General features: G+C 38.1%; 1 protein-coding gene across 1 annotated transcript in view; it reads left to right on the top strand.

Annotated features, from left to right (window-relative positions):
* The window catches only part of adprs (ADP-ribosylserine hydrolase), a 29,455-nt gene extending 16,103 nt beyond the window's left edge, over positions 1 to 13,352 (top strand). The window contains exons 4-6 of the mRNA XM_072548378.1: positions 1,032 to 1,216; positions 6,123 to 6,217; positions 10,185 to 13,352. Coding sequence (XP_072404479.1) covers positions 1,032 to 1,216; positions 6,123 to 6,217; positions 10,185 to 10,489 — 585 coding nt within the window. The 3' untranslated portion in view covers positions 10,490 to 13,352. The remainder of the gene's footprint in view (positions 1 to 1,031; positions 1,217 to 6,122; positions 6,218 to 10,184) is intronic.
* Positions 13,353 to 17,094: the final 3,742 nt, after the last annotated feature.

The following is a 17,094-nucleotide window of genomic DNA, read 5'->3' as shown; positions in this document are numbered from 1 at the left end:
CTGTTGGCCCATACTCTCCTTATTTCCATCTTGAATACATCCCACTATTCCAAGACATACTTTCAGGTTCCCAGTCTAGTCTGCCCAAACCATATTTGACCTTATTAAAGTCCGCTTTCTTTCAATTAAGATCTTTGATTGCAGGTTTGTTGAAATAACTCTAGAAAATTTAAAAATAGGTATACATCTGGTAACATAATATTTAAATTATACAGAAATATTACATGGGGAGGGGTGTGGAAATAACATAATTCAGCTTTTTATTCTTGGGAATTTTGGGTGCGCACTGTAGTGAACATGACAGATGAATACTACTGGTCATCTTAAAGGGAAAGACAGGAGTCCCTACCTGGAACACTATATACTTGTAAGCTCAAATCATGGTGACAATAGTGTTTCAGCTCCAAATAGTTGACGGTTCTTTTTATTTTTGGCTATTCAACTCATGAATAGTAACACTGAAGAATCCCAAACATGATGTTCAGAATGGAACCAGCTATATTTAAACAAATATTTCTATGCTATTAAAAGGAGCACTTTGTTTTCAAATACAAAATACTAGTCAGTTTTTTTTTCACAGCCAACACATTGTCATTCATTTAATGATTTGAGGTGAACGTTTGAATAGTACATCCTAACTTAAAATAACCTCTAAATGCTAGTGAAAGATTGACTTAATTTGTATTATATATTCAGCTAAATTGAAAACATGTCAAAAAGCTAAGTTCCAAACTTGAGTCCAGTAAAATGTATTTTTTTTTAGCGCCTCAAACAGAGGGATTGCATTTGGAAAACTACTATCAAAGGGTTATATTTTTGACGATTTGATGAGGTGTTGAAAGTTAAAGTGTAGGGAACAAATGTTCAGTATTTAGTTAGCTATACAATTATTATTGGCCAGAGACACATTAGTACAATATCAGCTCAGTATTTTAATTCAAAATACAATCTGTGTATACATGAACTTCATCAGCTAAAGAAGAATGTTATTATAATCTGTCTATGCTAACTTTAATTTTTTTTAATAATAGTTTGCAAAGAAAAATGCTGAAGTGACGCATGCTTCCTCACTGGGTTATAACGGTGCTATCTTGCAAGCCCTTGCTGTTCATCACGCTCTACAAGGGGAGTTACAGAAGGACAACTATTTGGATTACCTCATTGGAGAAATGCAGTTGCTGGAGAATGATGAAAAATCTCTGTCAGATGCACGAGAGTGAGTACAGGCCTCTGGTGGCCTCTGGTGGCTAATGGCTTCATATCTTTTGATAACTTGATATGAAAATCTTATGGTTTTATCCATGTATATATTTATCGATATGTTACAAGAATTGACCTTTTAATTATATTCTACTTGTATAACATCGAATATTAAGGTGCTAAGATGAAATATTGTTTCTGCTACTAAAGACTGTAAGATAAAGTAGAAGATATTTATTACCATAATTTTTCTCTAGTTAACTTAGATTTCTATCAGCTCATAAATTTCATACTGAGTGAGAATCATGAAAGATATGTCATTTGATGTTTACTCTCTAGCAAGCATTTTTTTCTCTTCACTTCTCATAGAACAGTATAGCACAGAGCAGGCCCTTCAGCCCACGATGTTGTGCCAACCACTGATCCTCATGTATGCACCCTCTGCTCCCGCATTTCCTCCCTCACCGGTGCTTCATTCTAGTGATGAAGCCTTCCATATATAATTTTAGGCAACAAATATTGACAAGTTATTGGAATGTAATGGGGTGTATAATTTACTGTAGTGTGTTCAAGACACCTCGCTCCATTTGCCCTGTAACCCAGAATGTCTCAGTCAATTGTAGCAACCTGTCTTACAATTTGATCAGCCCAGACTCTTGGTTGAATGGCTTCCATTCTGTGCTATATTATCATACAGAACCTGGATTCATTTAACTCTGCGCGTGCTGGAAATCAAACTTGGAAATTCTAATTTAAGTTGAAGTTTATTAAGGACTTTTTAAATGTCATTTTAAAATCCTTTTTGTTTTGAGTGCGAGAAGACTGGCAAAGTTTAATGTTGAGTCTTTGATTTTCCCACTTTTGCTCAGCTAATGCAAAAGATTTTGTATAGCTGAAATGTGTTGAAAAAGAAAGTAAATTGTTTTGCTAAAATGTTTTTTTAGTTGCTGTGTCCTGTAAAATGGCATACTTTGTTTATGCTGCATCTGCTGGATTAACCTTTCTCTATAGTGCCTTTGACTGCTCAGCTTGTCTGAGCTCAGAAGAGACTTGGCCACTATTAATTTTGTCAATTTAGCATTAAGGGAGGAATTAACACTAATTTTCTGTCAGATTGTGAATTTTACTGGGATATCTGATGTTTTGTTTTTACAACTGTATGTCAATTTGCGTTAAGATTCAAATGTTTTTTTTTAAAAAGAGCCTTCCTATGGAATGCTGAGATTGTGTGTATTCTTTTCCAATATGTGCAACTTACTGTTGGTTGGTTGGTGGGGATATCATTGAGGCATAAACAAATCTTAGAACTCCTACAGTATGGAAGCAAGCTGTTGAGCCCATCAAGGCCATACTGAACCTCTGAAGATTGTCCCACTCCAAACCCACCCCCTTGCCCTATAACTCTGTATTTCACATGGCTAATCCACCTAACCTGCACATCTTTGGACTGTGGAACAAAATTAGAGCACCCAGAGAAAACCCATGTGGACACTGGTAGACTCTGTGCAAACTCCACACAGACAGTCACCCAAGGGTGGAATCAAACCTGGATCCTTGAATCTCTGTGCCAACCGAAGATAAGCTTGTGAATGTAGCAGGTCTTTTGAAAATATACAGTTTTATTTTTGTTTTACTGCACATGTAGCTCTTTAAATTGCCATTGTTGTCAAATCCAAAAATGTGTTATGAAAAATAAATATTGTAATTTTTTTATTCTGGATTGTCCCCAAAATGTGTATGAAAATTTTCCAAAAACTCATAATTTGTAATGAACTTTAATTCCTTCCTAAGAATGTAGTGGTGTGGCTGTAATGATACTGGGCTATAAACCAGAGCTGTAGATATATGTTGTAGGGGCAGCGTTCTGAATGCTATCATGATGAATAGTAAATTTGAATACGATAAAAATCCAGAATTAATACTAGTCTTGTTCATTGTAAATACCCATCTGATGAAGTAGTGCTCTGAAAGGAAATAAATCTACATGTGACTCCTGTTCTGCAATAATATGACTTTTTTTGAATTGACCTCTGACTTCTGAAATGGCCTAGTAAGTGCTCGATTCAAGGCAATAACAGATAGTCAACGAATGGAAGTCCAGTCAATTTCGTCCATGTCTTCTATATGAATATAATATATTTTTTTAAAAAAGACTGTCTTGATTTTTTTTCAAATTAAAGGTCTAGTCTGATTCTGGAAAATGGATTGCCAGTAAACTCATTTATCATCTTCTCTAAGCTTGCTGTACTGTCTTTAGCTGCACGAATTGGGTCCCAAATAGCATACGTAAGATTTCACAGTTCTGGTATTTTTAACTATATCCTTGGGCAATGCATGTAACTAATTTTACCTAATGCTCTCGATTGTCCAAACCATTAACTCAAATGAAAATTAAAGTACGTACTGGTGATTGCTGCACCTAATTGTTGCAAGATAAGCTAGATAGAGTTGTATGTATCGAGGTCCCTTATTTTGGATAAAGATCTAGGAGAAAGTGAGGACTGCAGATGCTGGAGATCAGAGCTGCAAATGTGTTGCTGGAGAAGCGCAGCAGGTCAGGCAGCATCCAAGGAGCAGGAGAATCGACATTTCGGGCATGAGCCCTCCTGAAGAAGGGCTCATGCCCGAAATGTCGATTCTCCTGCTCCTTGGATGCTGCCTGACCTGCTGCGCTTTTCTAGCAACACATTTGCAGTTTGGATAAAGATCGTATGTTTTAATGGGTGCAAACCTGTATTCCTGCTTGTTATATGTACAGAAGAGGGCATGATCACTGATAGAAGAGAGAATGATGTTAGCAATAGTCTTTAATTTGTCCTAAGAGGCAGGGATGGTTATATGACATGGAAGTAGGGAAACAGATTTATCTGAGTTCAAACTCATTTTGAATCTTAATCTGTTGAATTATTTTGAACAGTTAAAGGTCATCAGAAATTCTGAAGATAAGGCTTCTTAAGAAAAGAAACTTAATTTGTTTTTGAGATTCAGTCTTGAGAGGGGGGAAAGCAATGTTTAGAAGAGAATGTACTGTTTTCAAAACATTCCAGGGTTAAAGTTCTGGAAGAACCTTGAAGAAATGGTTTGCGAAATGTGTGTTTGTTTAACTTTTCATGATGTCCTTCTTCAAAATTGTTTTTAAATAAGCAATTAACCTTTATTCAACTTTACCAAATGTTCAACAATGGCAATAAATGATATTTTCGAATAGAGTGGGAACAGAGACATGAATAATTTACAGAGCAAGATCCCAAAAACTGATTGTGGCATGATGATAAATTTGTTTTGCATTTTAGATTCTTCCTCCCTCCAGCAAAATATTTTCCTAAAAACCTGTACAATGGTAAACAAATGCTATTCACTTAAGTGTATCAAAAATACTGAAGGGACTTGATTAGACTTTTTGAACGCAGCTTAAAATGTCTTCTATTTACAACTGAAAAATGGAGAAAATATTTGAGGGTCATGAGACGGTGGAATTCTTTAAATTGTGGAAGCAGGGCCATTGAATTTTTTTTTGATTTTATCAAATGGTGGAGCAGTTGTGAAGGTCTGAATGACCTATTGTATTTTACACGGCTAGAATAAGACATAGCACTGTTGTGCAAATATAAAGTGCTGTTTAAACTGTGGGCTGATATGATGCATGTGATCTCATAGAGACTTTTAAAATTTTAACAGGACTAGATAAGGAAGATGCAGAAAGGATGTTCAGAACCAGGGATCACAGTCTGAGGATTCTGGGTAGACCATTTAGGATGGAGATGAGACATTTCTTCACTGAGTGGTGAGCCTGGGGAATTCATTACCAGACGAAGTAGTTGATGCCAAAACATTGAATGTACTCAAGAGGCGGCTAGATATAGCACTTGGGATGAAAGCAGGATTAGACTATTAGGTCAGATGATCAGTCACGATCATGATGAATGGCGGAGCAGGCTTGAAGGGCTGAATGGCTTTCCCCTGCTCCTATTTGCTATGTTTACGTTTGTAGAGTGGATTCATGCAGTACAGTACCTGGTACATGGTATTTTTGGTTTTGAGAGTGGATGTGGTGTATGTTTGGTAACAGATTCAGAAGCACTTCAAATCACAGCTTTTGTATCTTTTATCTTGATGTAACACAATGTCTAAAATTATATTTTATGTTATATGACAGATTATTCCAGATTTAAAAGTTTGACTTTTAAAATGGCAACCTTGAAAAGCTGGCAAAAGCATCTTTGGATTATTTGTGGAATGTTATTGTGCTCAAAGCAGCACTGTTCAACCTGATTTGCTGTTTAGTCCAAGGTGTTAGAAAGAGGGATCTCTGCATAGCTATTGGGGCCTGCCTTAACCCTGTACTACGTAGATGTGTTAAATTCCTTTGTAGTTTGTGGTATATTCTTCTTTTGCTTTGACATGAAAGAGGTGTTCCAATAATGTACTTAACTTGGAGTGTTTGTCACAAGTGGAATGTCACCCTTTCATGAAATTAACATTTAAGGAGTTTTATATACGATTACTGACTGCATTCTGCAGGCATTTTAAACGTGAAGTTGTAACAATGAAGTGACAACTAGGAGGCCTGATTTAAAAGTAGGTCAGTGATCATTTTAGTTCTACATTTTAAAAATAACATTACAATTGCTGTACTGCATTTACGTTTTTGCTGTCTTTGCTAAAGTGGAGTCGAGGCCAAGATTAAATAGCCATGATGGTATTGAATGGCAGAACAAACTCAAGGGGCTATTCCTCCTAGTTATGTTCTTGTGTTCTGTGCTGAGTCTAAATACTTGTGGGGCAGAAAGTTGACATTTAAATACAGTACAGTACTTGTACAAAACAGTCAAGCTGGGCTTGCCTGAATTTCAGTCTGAATAATTGAATTTTCCCTACTGGATTCCTTTTTTTAATATTAAAAGATCTTCTTCCTTTTTCAGCTTTCAAGAGTTCCCTTATTGCAGTCGACTAAAGAAAATGAAAGCATTTTTAACTCGAAGAGATGTTTCAAAGGAAGAGGTGGTTAATGAATTGGGTAAGAGTTGATTTTTCTATTTCCTTGACATTGTTCTGTATTGAGCCTTAATTTTCATTATTTTTTGGACAGCCTGTTTAACTTTGATAGTGTTAAATGAGAGGAAAGAGAACTGTGCCAGTTGGAAGAAAGATCATTTGTACCAGGAGTTCAGGATAGAAGCTGTTTCCTGCTGATGTCTGTGTCTGTCTCTTCAGCATTTGAAAGCAGCATTTAAATGAATTATTCAACTTTCACCTATTTATTGACTTCACTTGGTTCCAGTTCTCATTACAGCCTTGATCCAAACATGGATAGAACAGTTGAATTGCTGAGTCGAGTTGAGGATAATTGCTTTGACTTTAAGGCAAGAAGGCCTAGTGAAGTTGGAATCAGTGGAACTCGGGCAAAGCTCTCCACTGGATGATGTCATTATCTGGCATAAAGGTTATTAAAACATCTAATAAGGAAGGTATTTGATTCATTAGTGCCAGTGCCTGTGCCTAATGAGGCAAAGAATGAATTGGTGAATTTCATTCTCCAGCCTCATCCCACACCCTGAATATTTTTCTTGGATTTGAATCTAGAATCTATGGGCGCACGGTGGCACAGTGGTTAGCACTGCTGCCTCACAGCGCCGGAGACCCAGGTTCAATTCCCGCCTCAGGCGACTGACTGTGTGGAGTTTGCACGTTCTCCCCGTGTCTGCGTGGGTTTCCTCCCACAGTCCAAAAATGTGCAGGTCAGGTGAATTGGCTATGCTAAAATTGCCCGTAGTGTTAGGTAAGGGGTAGATGTAGATGTAGGGGTATGGGTGGGTTACCCTTCGGTGGGGCGGTGTGGACTTGTTGGGCCGAAGGGCCTGTTTCCACACTGTAAGTAATCTAATCTAATCTAATCTAAACCCTTGATGAAACTCTAAACAAGAATCATGCCACTGGATACAATCATGGCTGATGTTAGACTCAATGGCACTACCTCTGACATAGGGACTGAGCCAGTGTCCTGAGTTTCTCGGAGTTGATATTTTCTAATCATCTGTTCAGAGAAGGTATGACACACCAACTGGAGCAGGCAGGTCTTGAACCCAGGCGTTCTGTCTCCGATTCTGCTGTTGCACTACAAGAGTCCAAAGACTTTATTAAGTTAATGTCCTTAGCAGAACTATCTTCTGCTTCATGAATGACCACTTCACCTACTTCAGGTAAGAAGTGGGGATGTTCACTGTCAATCTCTCAAACCAGTTCTGTTTGGCATTCCTCATATAATGAAGCAGTCTGTGTTTGCACGCTTCATGACTTGGACAGTAGCAAGTAACATTTATGCCACATTGCCAGGTAAGGATCATTCTGACAAAGAGTTTAACCATGTCCATTTGATATTCAATAACATTTGCTTCACTGAAATCCCACTTTCAACATTCTGGAAGTTACCATTGAAGTGAAATTTTACTGAAGTCAGCCACAAAATTCCTAATAGCAACAGTTGCGTTGAACATTGAACAGGCCCTTCAGCCCTCTGTTGCGCTGACCTGTGAGCTAATCTAAGCCCATCCCCTGACATTATCCTATTATCATCCATATGCTTATCCAAGGATTTTTTAAATGCCCCTCATGTAGCTGAGTTAACTACATTGGCAGGCAGGGCATTCAACGCTCTTATCATTCTCTGAGTAAAGAACCTGCCTCTAACAACTGTCTTAAATCTATCGCCCCTCAATTTGTAGCTATGCCCCCTTGTACAAGACAACATCCTAGGAAAAGACTCTCACTGTCCACCCTATCTAATCCTCTGATCATCTTGTATGTCTCTATTAAATCCCTTCTTAGCCGCCTTCTCTTCGATGAGAACAAACCCAAGTCCCTCAGCCAATCCTGATAAGACCTTCCCTCCAGACCAGGCAACATCCTGGTAAATCTCTGCACCTTTTCCATGGCTTCCATTCCTGTAATGGGGTGACCAGAACTGTACACAACATTTCAAGTGTGGCTGCACTAGCGTTTTGTACAGTTGCAGCATGACATCTCTGCTCCAGAACTCAATCCATCTACCAATAAGACCTAATACAAGTACTATCAACCTGGGTGGCAACTTTCAGGGATCTATGTACATGGACACAAAATCCCTCTGCACATCCACACTGCTATGAATCTTTCCATTGACCCAGTAATCTGCCTTCATGTTATTCTTCATATAATGAAGCAGTCTGTGCTTGCACGCTTCATGACTTGGGCAGTAGCAAAGTGAATCACCTCATTTATCTGCATTGAACTCCACTTGCCACCTCTCAGCCCAATTTTGCAGTTTATCCAAGTCCCCATGTAACCTGCAACATTCTTCCACACTATACACCACTCTACCGACTTTAATGTTATCTGCAAACTTACTAACCCATCCACCTAAGCCTGCATCCAAGTAATTTATAAAAGTGGTGGTCCCAAAACAGATCTTTGTGGTTCACCACTAGTAACTGGATTGCAGGCTGAATATTTTCCACCAATTACCACTCACCGCCGCCTTATAGAAAGCCAGTTTCTAATCCAAACTGCTAAATCACACTCAATCCCATGTCTCTGCATTTTCTCCAAAGGCCTATAATGTGGAACCTTATCAAAGACTTTACTGAAGTCTATGTACGGCATGTCAACTGTCCTACCCTCATCCACATAATTGGTGACCCTCTCAAAAAAAAATGCAATGAAGTTTGTGAGACACGACCTGCCCTTGATGAAACTGTTGACTATCTTCAATCAAATTGTTGCTTTGCTAGATGGTTATAAATCCTATCTCTTAATCCTTTCCAAACCTACTACTCCAACAGACGTAAGGCTCACTGGTCTATAATTACCTGGGTCATCTCTACTGCCCTTCTTGAACAAGTCACAACGTTTGCAATCCTCCAGTCCTCTGGTACTAAATCTGTAGACAATGATGACTCAAAGATCAAGACCAAAGGTCAGCCATCTCCTCCCTAGCTTCCCAGAGAATCCTTAGATAAATCCCATCTGGCCCAGGGGACTTACCTACTTTCACACCTTCTCAAATTGATAATACATCCTCCTTGTTAACCTCCATCCTTTCTAGTCTAATAGCCTGTATCCAAATCTTCTCCTCTAAAATATTTTCCTTTTCCTGGGTGAAAACAGATGAGAAATATTCGTTTAGCACCTCTCTGATCTCCACAGGGTCCACACACAACTTGCCACTTCTGTCTCTGACTGGCCCTTTTCTTACCCTAGTCATCCTTTTATTCCTCACGTAGAAAGCTTTAAGTTTCTCCTTTTATTATACCTGCTAAAGACTGCTCATGTCCCCTCCTTGCTTTTCTTAACTCTCTTTTTAAGTCCTTCCTAGCTAATCAGCTCTAGTCTAATTCCATTATTTCTTTATGATTGAGGAGAAAAAGAAAAATATCTGAATATCAATATTCATTCATGTAGAAACTATTCAGTAAATATATCGTCCCTCTTTTTTTTGGGCTGTTATTTATAATATCTTTTATGTTAAACTTTTGTACTCGCTTTTTCAATATGCTCTGAGATATTCATTTTCTTCCAAAAAGTCATGCTGCAATAGGAATAATGGTTTGACAAAAAAAAATCACTTCTCTTTAAGCTGTGGCATAAAATCCTTTTATAATTCTCATGGAATTTTCAAATTTAACTTCTTTAAATAACCAGCAGTATTACACTTGGGTATACGATGTACAGTGCTATGAGTTATGTACTCTTAATGTCTATCCATGGATACCATATCTATCTGTGGAGCTTACATGGTTGATATGATTTGAATGTTTGTAATGCTTAACTTTTTAATTTTTTGTTTCTTTTACTGCTTGTACCTGAGTTTTTCGCACCCAAGATGGTGCTGTGTGGGGTGCCATTAGACACTTTTTTCATTATACTTCTGTGCTCAAGTACAGAAGTACAGGTGACAATAATATCTAAATCAAAATAAAATTTAAATCCTTTCTTTTGCTTACTTTTAGGGAATGGAATAGCCGCTTTTGAATCTGTGCCAACTGCTATTTATTCCTTTTTGCGATGCATGGACCCTGATCCTGAAATTCCAGAAAACTACAATGGACTTGAAAGGACAATAATCTACAGCATTTCACTTGGTGGAGACACTGATACGATTGCTACTATGGCTGGAGCAATTGCTGGGGCTTATTATGGAAAAGATAATATCCCGCACTCTTGGTGGAAGAGCTGTGAAGCTTATAAAGATACAGATTATTTTGGGGAAAAACTGCGTGACTTGTACTGCAGTCACCTCATGTCCTCTCTCTAAAAACAGGATAAAGTAAATTGACTGGAAACTTGTTATTGAAAATATAAATAACAAAATTGAAAATGTCGTCATGACAAAACGGGTCATTTTGAATTCAATTCATTCTTGAAACTTGCTGTGTTTTTTGTTCTCAAAACTGTTTGGCTGTTTCAAGGTATCAGTGTTTTTAACTTTAAATCGTTTTAATGCTGAACTGATTTAAAGAAGCTTCTATTGTAATTGTTTAATATCTTACCTGGCTCAACCTCGAGTGAGGAGTGAATGAATAGTACAAACTTTCTTATTTAAACAGAGCTTGTCTTATGGTCTTGCCAAATTAACGATGTGATGAATACTGGTAGCTTTCCTTTATTTATTCCTTGAGTCGTGCAGCTGTTGCAGCATTTTCAAGGATAAATTCATGAATGTGCTATCATTATTTAAAATCTGTATAGCCAATATATTGGGTTAACAGACTGAATATGATGACCCCCACTGCTGAATCTGATCTTTCTATTGTCTTTACTAAATTATTGCTGGTTGCTTGCTAGTTTCATGGAGCTATTTTGGAGTTGGGTGTCATCTGATCTCATCCAGATGATGGAATGCATTTTCTTGCAGATCTATTTGCTAATATGATGTTAAATCAATATTTTTTGCAGCATTGCTTTGTATCATCCATGCTGTGTTAAATGGCAGCTAGACAAAGGACAGTTTGGGCACTAAAATGTAACTGAAGTGCCAATGGACTGCCTAGAAATGCAGGGCAAACTTAGTGTGGCTGGTAATATTACTAAATCTCTCAAACAAATAAACTGAGCAAATATCCTACCAGTCCATTCCGCTTTAAAATCACCAGAGATTTTGTTTTATCACTCTGATGATTTTTCTTTGTAAGATGTTAGTGAATCCTAGAATCCCTAAAGTGTGGAAGCAGGTCATTCGGCCCATCTGTCTCCAAAGAGCATCCTACCCTATCCCTATAACCCTGCATTTCCCATAGCCGATCCACCTAACGTACACTTCTTCGGACTGGAGGAGGAAATTGAGTGCCCAGAGGAAATCCATGCAGCTATTAGGAGAACTCCACACATAGAGGTGGAATCGACCTCGCGTGCCTGGTGCTGTGAGATAGTGACTCAATCAGTTTTGCAGTGCTGGAACTTTTCCTCCAGAGCTTTGCATTTTACAATAACTTCACAAGACTTCTAATTTTTTCAAATGTATCTGTTCTAAATTCAGCTTCAACACTACAATGCACAAAGCAGACTACTGTGTTTGCTGGAAATCTGAAACAAAGCAGAATGGTGCAAGTATTCAGCTGTCAAGGCAGCATCTGTGGATAGAAAGAGTTCAGATTTCTCATCAATTCATCAGAACCGATTCTTCTAATGCTTTTTCTGATAGGTATCTTCACAGCTTCTGGTATGGGAATGAGGTTGAGGTTTGGTGTTGGTGATTCATGTTTTAAACATTCTGCATTTGAAATAGTGTGCTAACCACTCTCCCTCATTTTTTTAAAAAAATGATTTTATCACTTGCCAACCAACATTCTTTTTCTGATTTGATTTATCAAAGCTGTTCATAATCTGGAATTTCAAATTCCCTTTTCTCTGCTTTTTCTGTACTGTTGAAAATGGCTCAGTTTCCTTCGAACTGCTCTGTATTTAAATCAACCCTGGCATCATTTTAATAAATAGTGCTTATAACCATTTCCAGAAATTGCATGTTCAAACATGAACACAACATTTAACTAACTAACCTAGATTCTTATAGGTTTAGTAATCCCACTTTATAGAGTGAGCCCCTTCTTATAAACCTTTAAAAATAGTGTATTTTTTTTTTACCTTCCTTAACTTGATGCACTTCAGAAGTTAGGAAATCACTGGCTTTGCTGTGTACATTAAAATTTCAGATTTATTCTGTCATCCATGTGAATATACATATGATTTAGAGCTTCTAACACTTTTCTCAATTATTGAAATGAGTACTGAAATTATTTGCAGTACCAGAACAGAACATGAGTTTATTGAAGAAGGAAGCACTAAATTAAATGATTTGTGGGAAGAAGTATTGTGGTTTGCCAGCATTCAATATCTCTTAGATTTACTTCAGGCAAATGATTAATTTCTTGCCGTGTGTTTTGTGCTTCAGAGACTTGAATGCAACATCTTAGCTAATACTCCTCTGTTACAAGAATATGCTAACTGTTGTAGGTGGTGCCTTTTGGAATGAGACATTAGGCTGAGGCTTCATCTGCCCTGTCAGATGAGCAATAAAGATCCCCGGGCCCTAATTAAACAAGAAGTCACATTCTCCAGTGTCTTATTTATTCCCCCATCCGGCAACAATAAAACAGATTATCTGGTCATTACCTTACTTCTCTTTTGTGTGACCTTGCCATATACAAATTTATGCTGTGTTTAATTCATTACAACAGTAGCTGCACTTCAGAAATACTTCACTGGCTGTAAAGTGCTCTGAGATGTCCTAGGGTCGTGTAAAGAAGTATATAAAGATTGTAAATACTTCAGAAGGCGGTTTGCTTGCCCAAAACAGGCTTGATGGTCTGAAATTATTTCTGTATAAAGTCGAGAATAGTAGAGTGATGAGAATAGGTGTAGGTCTAGTGTGGTGCCATTGTCTACTTTGTGTTTTAAATTCTTAAAAAATGGTTATGTAGGAAAGTCCATCTCCAGTGAACAATAACTCAAAACTGGAGTTTGAATATTAAAATGTATTTCTAATGTGGTTGATCATTTGTGATTATGAGCTCAAAGATTTATTTCATTGTAACTGTATATAACAATGACCCATACTAAGGAAGTATTGTTGGTTTCTCTTTGAAATGTTTCAGAGTAATAAAAGTTGTTTTTTTAAAATATTTCTCCTCTGCATTTGAGTTGCCCTTTTAATCTAATGTTGACTGCTCATTAGTCTCCTCTTCCACTACATCCAGCAACACTCTGCTAAACTGAACAATACCAGATAAGGTCAGCAGGTCTGGCAGCACCTATGTGGCGAGGTCAGTTATCTCAGTTGGCTAGATGTCTGGTTTGAGAGAGTGTTACATTTCTGCAATGACTGAGGTTACCATGAAGCACTCTCCTCGACTCCCCGTCCTTGTCTGAGGTGTGGTGATTCTCCGGTTAAACCGTTACCAGTTATCTCTGTTTAATGAGACAGCAATCCTTTTAAAATGTGGGGTTGGTTAGCTCAGTTGGCTAATGACTATGCAGAGTGTTGGCAATAAAGTGGATTCCTCAGGATACGTGTTTTTCTAAACAATCTGTTCAAACTGTTATGATATACTTGCACCACGCCACAAGAGCCCATAATGGCTCAGGGTAGTTGTTTTCTAATCTACCTGATCAAAAATGCTATTATGCACTTCTGGAGCAGATGGGACTTAAACTGGGCCCTCCTGGCTCAGTGGTAGAGACATTACCACTATCCCATAAGAGCCCTAATTCCTCAGGGAAATATGCTATGCCAGACTGTTTTCAGCTGTTTCAATGACCCTTCATCCATAAGGTCAGAGGTGTCATAGAAACAGGCCCTTCAGCCCACCATGTCTATGCTGACTATCAAACACCAAACTACTTATCCCATTTACTTGCACTTGGTCCACTTACTATGCCTTGGGGATTTGAAATGTGTATGTTTCTTCAATGTTGTAAGAGTATCTATGTCCTCCACTGTCTCAGGCAGTATTCCAGCTTTATACCACCCTCTAGGTGAAACATTTTTCCTCTGATCTCTTCTAAGCCACTTAGTCCTCACCTTAAACTTAGTCCCTCTGGTCTTACAAATGCCTTGCTATGGAAAAGATTCTCTCAATCTGCCCTGTCTATGCCCCTCATAATTTTGTATACTTTGTCACAGGCTTCCAATTACAAAAACGCCCTCCACTGTCACTCTGTTAGTCAATTTTGGATCCAGTTTGCCAACTTGCCCAAGATCCCATAGGCTCTTACTTCTTGGACCAGCCTTCCATGTGGGATCTTGTCAAAGACCTTGCTGTAATCCATGTAAATCTCACAAGCCGCATCACCCTCCTCAATGTAGTTTGGCACTTGTTTTTTTTTAAAAAAGAACTTAATCAGATTGGATCTCCCTCTTACAGACCTGTGCTAACTAGCCCCAATCAATCCTTTCCTTTCAAAGTGTTGATTAATCATGTCCCTCAATGTTTTCTTATCACTGACATCAGACTAACTGGTCTATCCTTGCTGCCCTTCTTGAACAAAGGAACATATTAGCTAACCTCCAGTCATCTGCCACTTGACTTATTGCCAGCGAAGTATTCAGTATTTCTGCTAGAACTCCAGCAATCTCCTCCCTTACTTCCCATAGCAACCTGGGATACATCGCATCAGGCCCTTAATGCACTTTATCCCACTACAACATCTAGTACCTCCTCGTTATTAAAATGCCCAGCTGAAATCCCTGGCCACAATGTTTTTCTCCTTTGTTAATCCAGATGAGAAATATTTATCACCTCACCCACATCCTCTGGCTCCAATAAAGGTTGTCCCTTTGGTCTCTAATAGGCTCCTCACTTTCTCTGGTATCTTCTTACTCTTAATGTACTTATGGTTTTTGTTGATCCTGTCTACCAAAGATATTTTGGGCCCCTCTTTGCCTTCCTAATTTCATTTTTAAGCACAGCCTACACTATACTTGTGAAGGATCTCCCTTGTCTTTAATGCTCTGGTTCTAACATGTGCTTCCCTTTTCTTTACCAAACTCTATATTCTGTGATATCCAGGGTTTCCTGGATTTGCTACACTTGTCCTTTAATCTTACAGGAACATGTTGGCCCGAACTTTCACTCTACTACTTTTAAGAGACTCTCATTTTCCAAATGTACACTTACCTGCAAATAGGTAAAAGCAATGACTGCAGATGCTGGAAACCAGATTCTAGATTAGAGTGGTGCTGGAAGAGCACAGCAGTTCAGGCAGCATCCAAGGAGCAGCAAAATCAACGTTTCGGGCAAAAGCCCTTCATCAGGAATATCTGTTCCCAATTTATTTGCTGGATCCTGTCTCTAATGGTATTGGTGGAAGGCCAATTTCAATGTAGGTGCTAAAATTTTGCGCTATCTGATTGATTTACATAATGGTCACTATCCCCAAACTGTTTGCCCACTGACATTTCAACCACTGACTTGACTCCCTACGATTAGGTCTACCACTGCCCCATCTTTAAAAATTCCACATTAACTTGGATCACAGAGAAACAATTAGATAATGTCACCAAAGTTGAAATCTCTGCAACTATTATCGTATTTGTCTCTCGCCTTTCAGTGATTTGCCTATAGATCTGCTCCTCTATGTCCCTCTGACTGTTGGGAGGCCTATAATCCCAACAAATATTATAACAGGGGCAATCATTTGCTGTGATTACACTTATTTCATATCTAAGCTGTGTCCAGATAGGCTGTTTAAATGAGGCTTCTAAGACATCCTCCCTCCTTACTGTGGTGATGGTTTCCTTTTTCAATAATACAATGCCCCCCACCCCTGCATTGAACTCCATCTGTTTACCTACTCCACCAACTTGTCAATGCCTTTTTGAAGTTTTATACTGTTTTCCTCAGTTTACAATTCTTCCAAGTTTTGTGTCATCTGCAAAGTAAAATACCTTGCCATACCAAGTTCAAAATCATTAACATCTATCAGGAAAAGTGAGGGTCCTGATACCGACCCCTGGGAATTCCGCTACAAATCCTTTTCCAGTATGAAAGCACTCATTATCCATTTCTGTCTGTTTCCTATACTTCATCTACTTTTATATTCATGTTGCCAATGTCCCTTTTATTCCGTGGCCTATAAATTTCTTTTGTATGGCACTGTATCAAACTTTTTTGGAATTTCCTGTATGCCATATGAACAGTCTTTCTTTCATCAAATCTCTCAGTAGTGTTTCACAAAACTCCAGCAAGTTAGATATGACATAATTTTCACTTAATAAACCCATACTGACTCTTCTGAAACAATTCACATTCTTCCATGTGACTGCTAATTCTATCCTGAGCATATGTTTTGAGAAGTTTCGCCACCACTGAAGTTAAACTGATTACTGTGTAGTTGTTGGACTGATCTTTCTGACCTTTTTCTGGGAAGGATATGATGTTTGCAATTCTCCAATCCTCAGGTACTGCCTGGAGATTGTAAGATAATTGTCAGCAGGAGTACTTCCCTGCTGGAAGACGGATGTATGATTGCAAACAAAATCACGTAGAGAATGGTCTAGTCGTATTTGTACAATGTAGCATGCACAGTCTACATTTTAGTGCTTAAGAATTGCTCTTCCAGAATCTGACTAGGATTCTTTCCCCTTTAAAAAGGAAGAAATTCCATTTGGCTATTGTGTAAATGCACTATTTTCTATTATCACTAGTGTCTTCAAGTCCTTGAACTAAAATCTATTACTATCCAATTCTATAGTAGCATTTGTAAAGGCATAAATATTAGAATATAATAAACACCTCATTTTAATTGAATATACAACAGGGCATTCACAATTTTGAAGTGCAGAGATTAATGTCTCACATCTCTGAACTTCAATCTTCATGTAACTTCTCCTACATGTGAATTCTGATTTCTTACATTGTTTTA

This window comes from Chiloscyllium punctatum, chromosome 27, assembly GCF_047496795.1.
Source record: "Chiloscyllium punctatum isolate Juve2018m chromosome 27, sChiPun1.3, whole genome shotgun sequence".
NCBI lineage: Eukaryota > Metazoa > Chordata > Chondrichthyes > Orectolobiformes > Hemiscylliidae > Chiloscyllium > Chiloscyllium punctatum.
The sequence above is the reverse complement of the archived record's forward strand: the minus strand, read 5'-3'. Positions and strand labels throughout refer to the sequence as shown.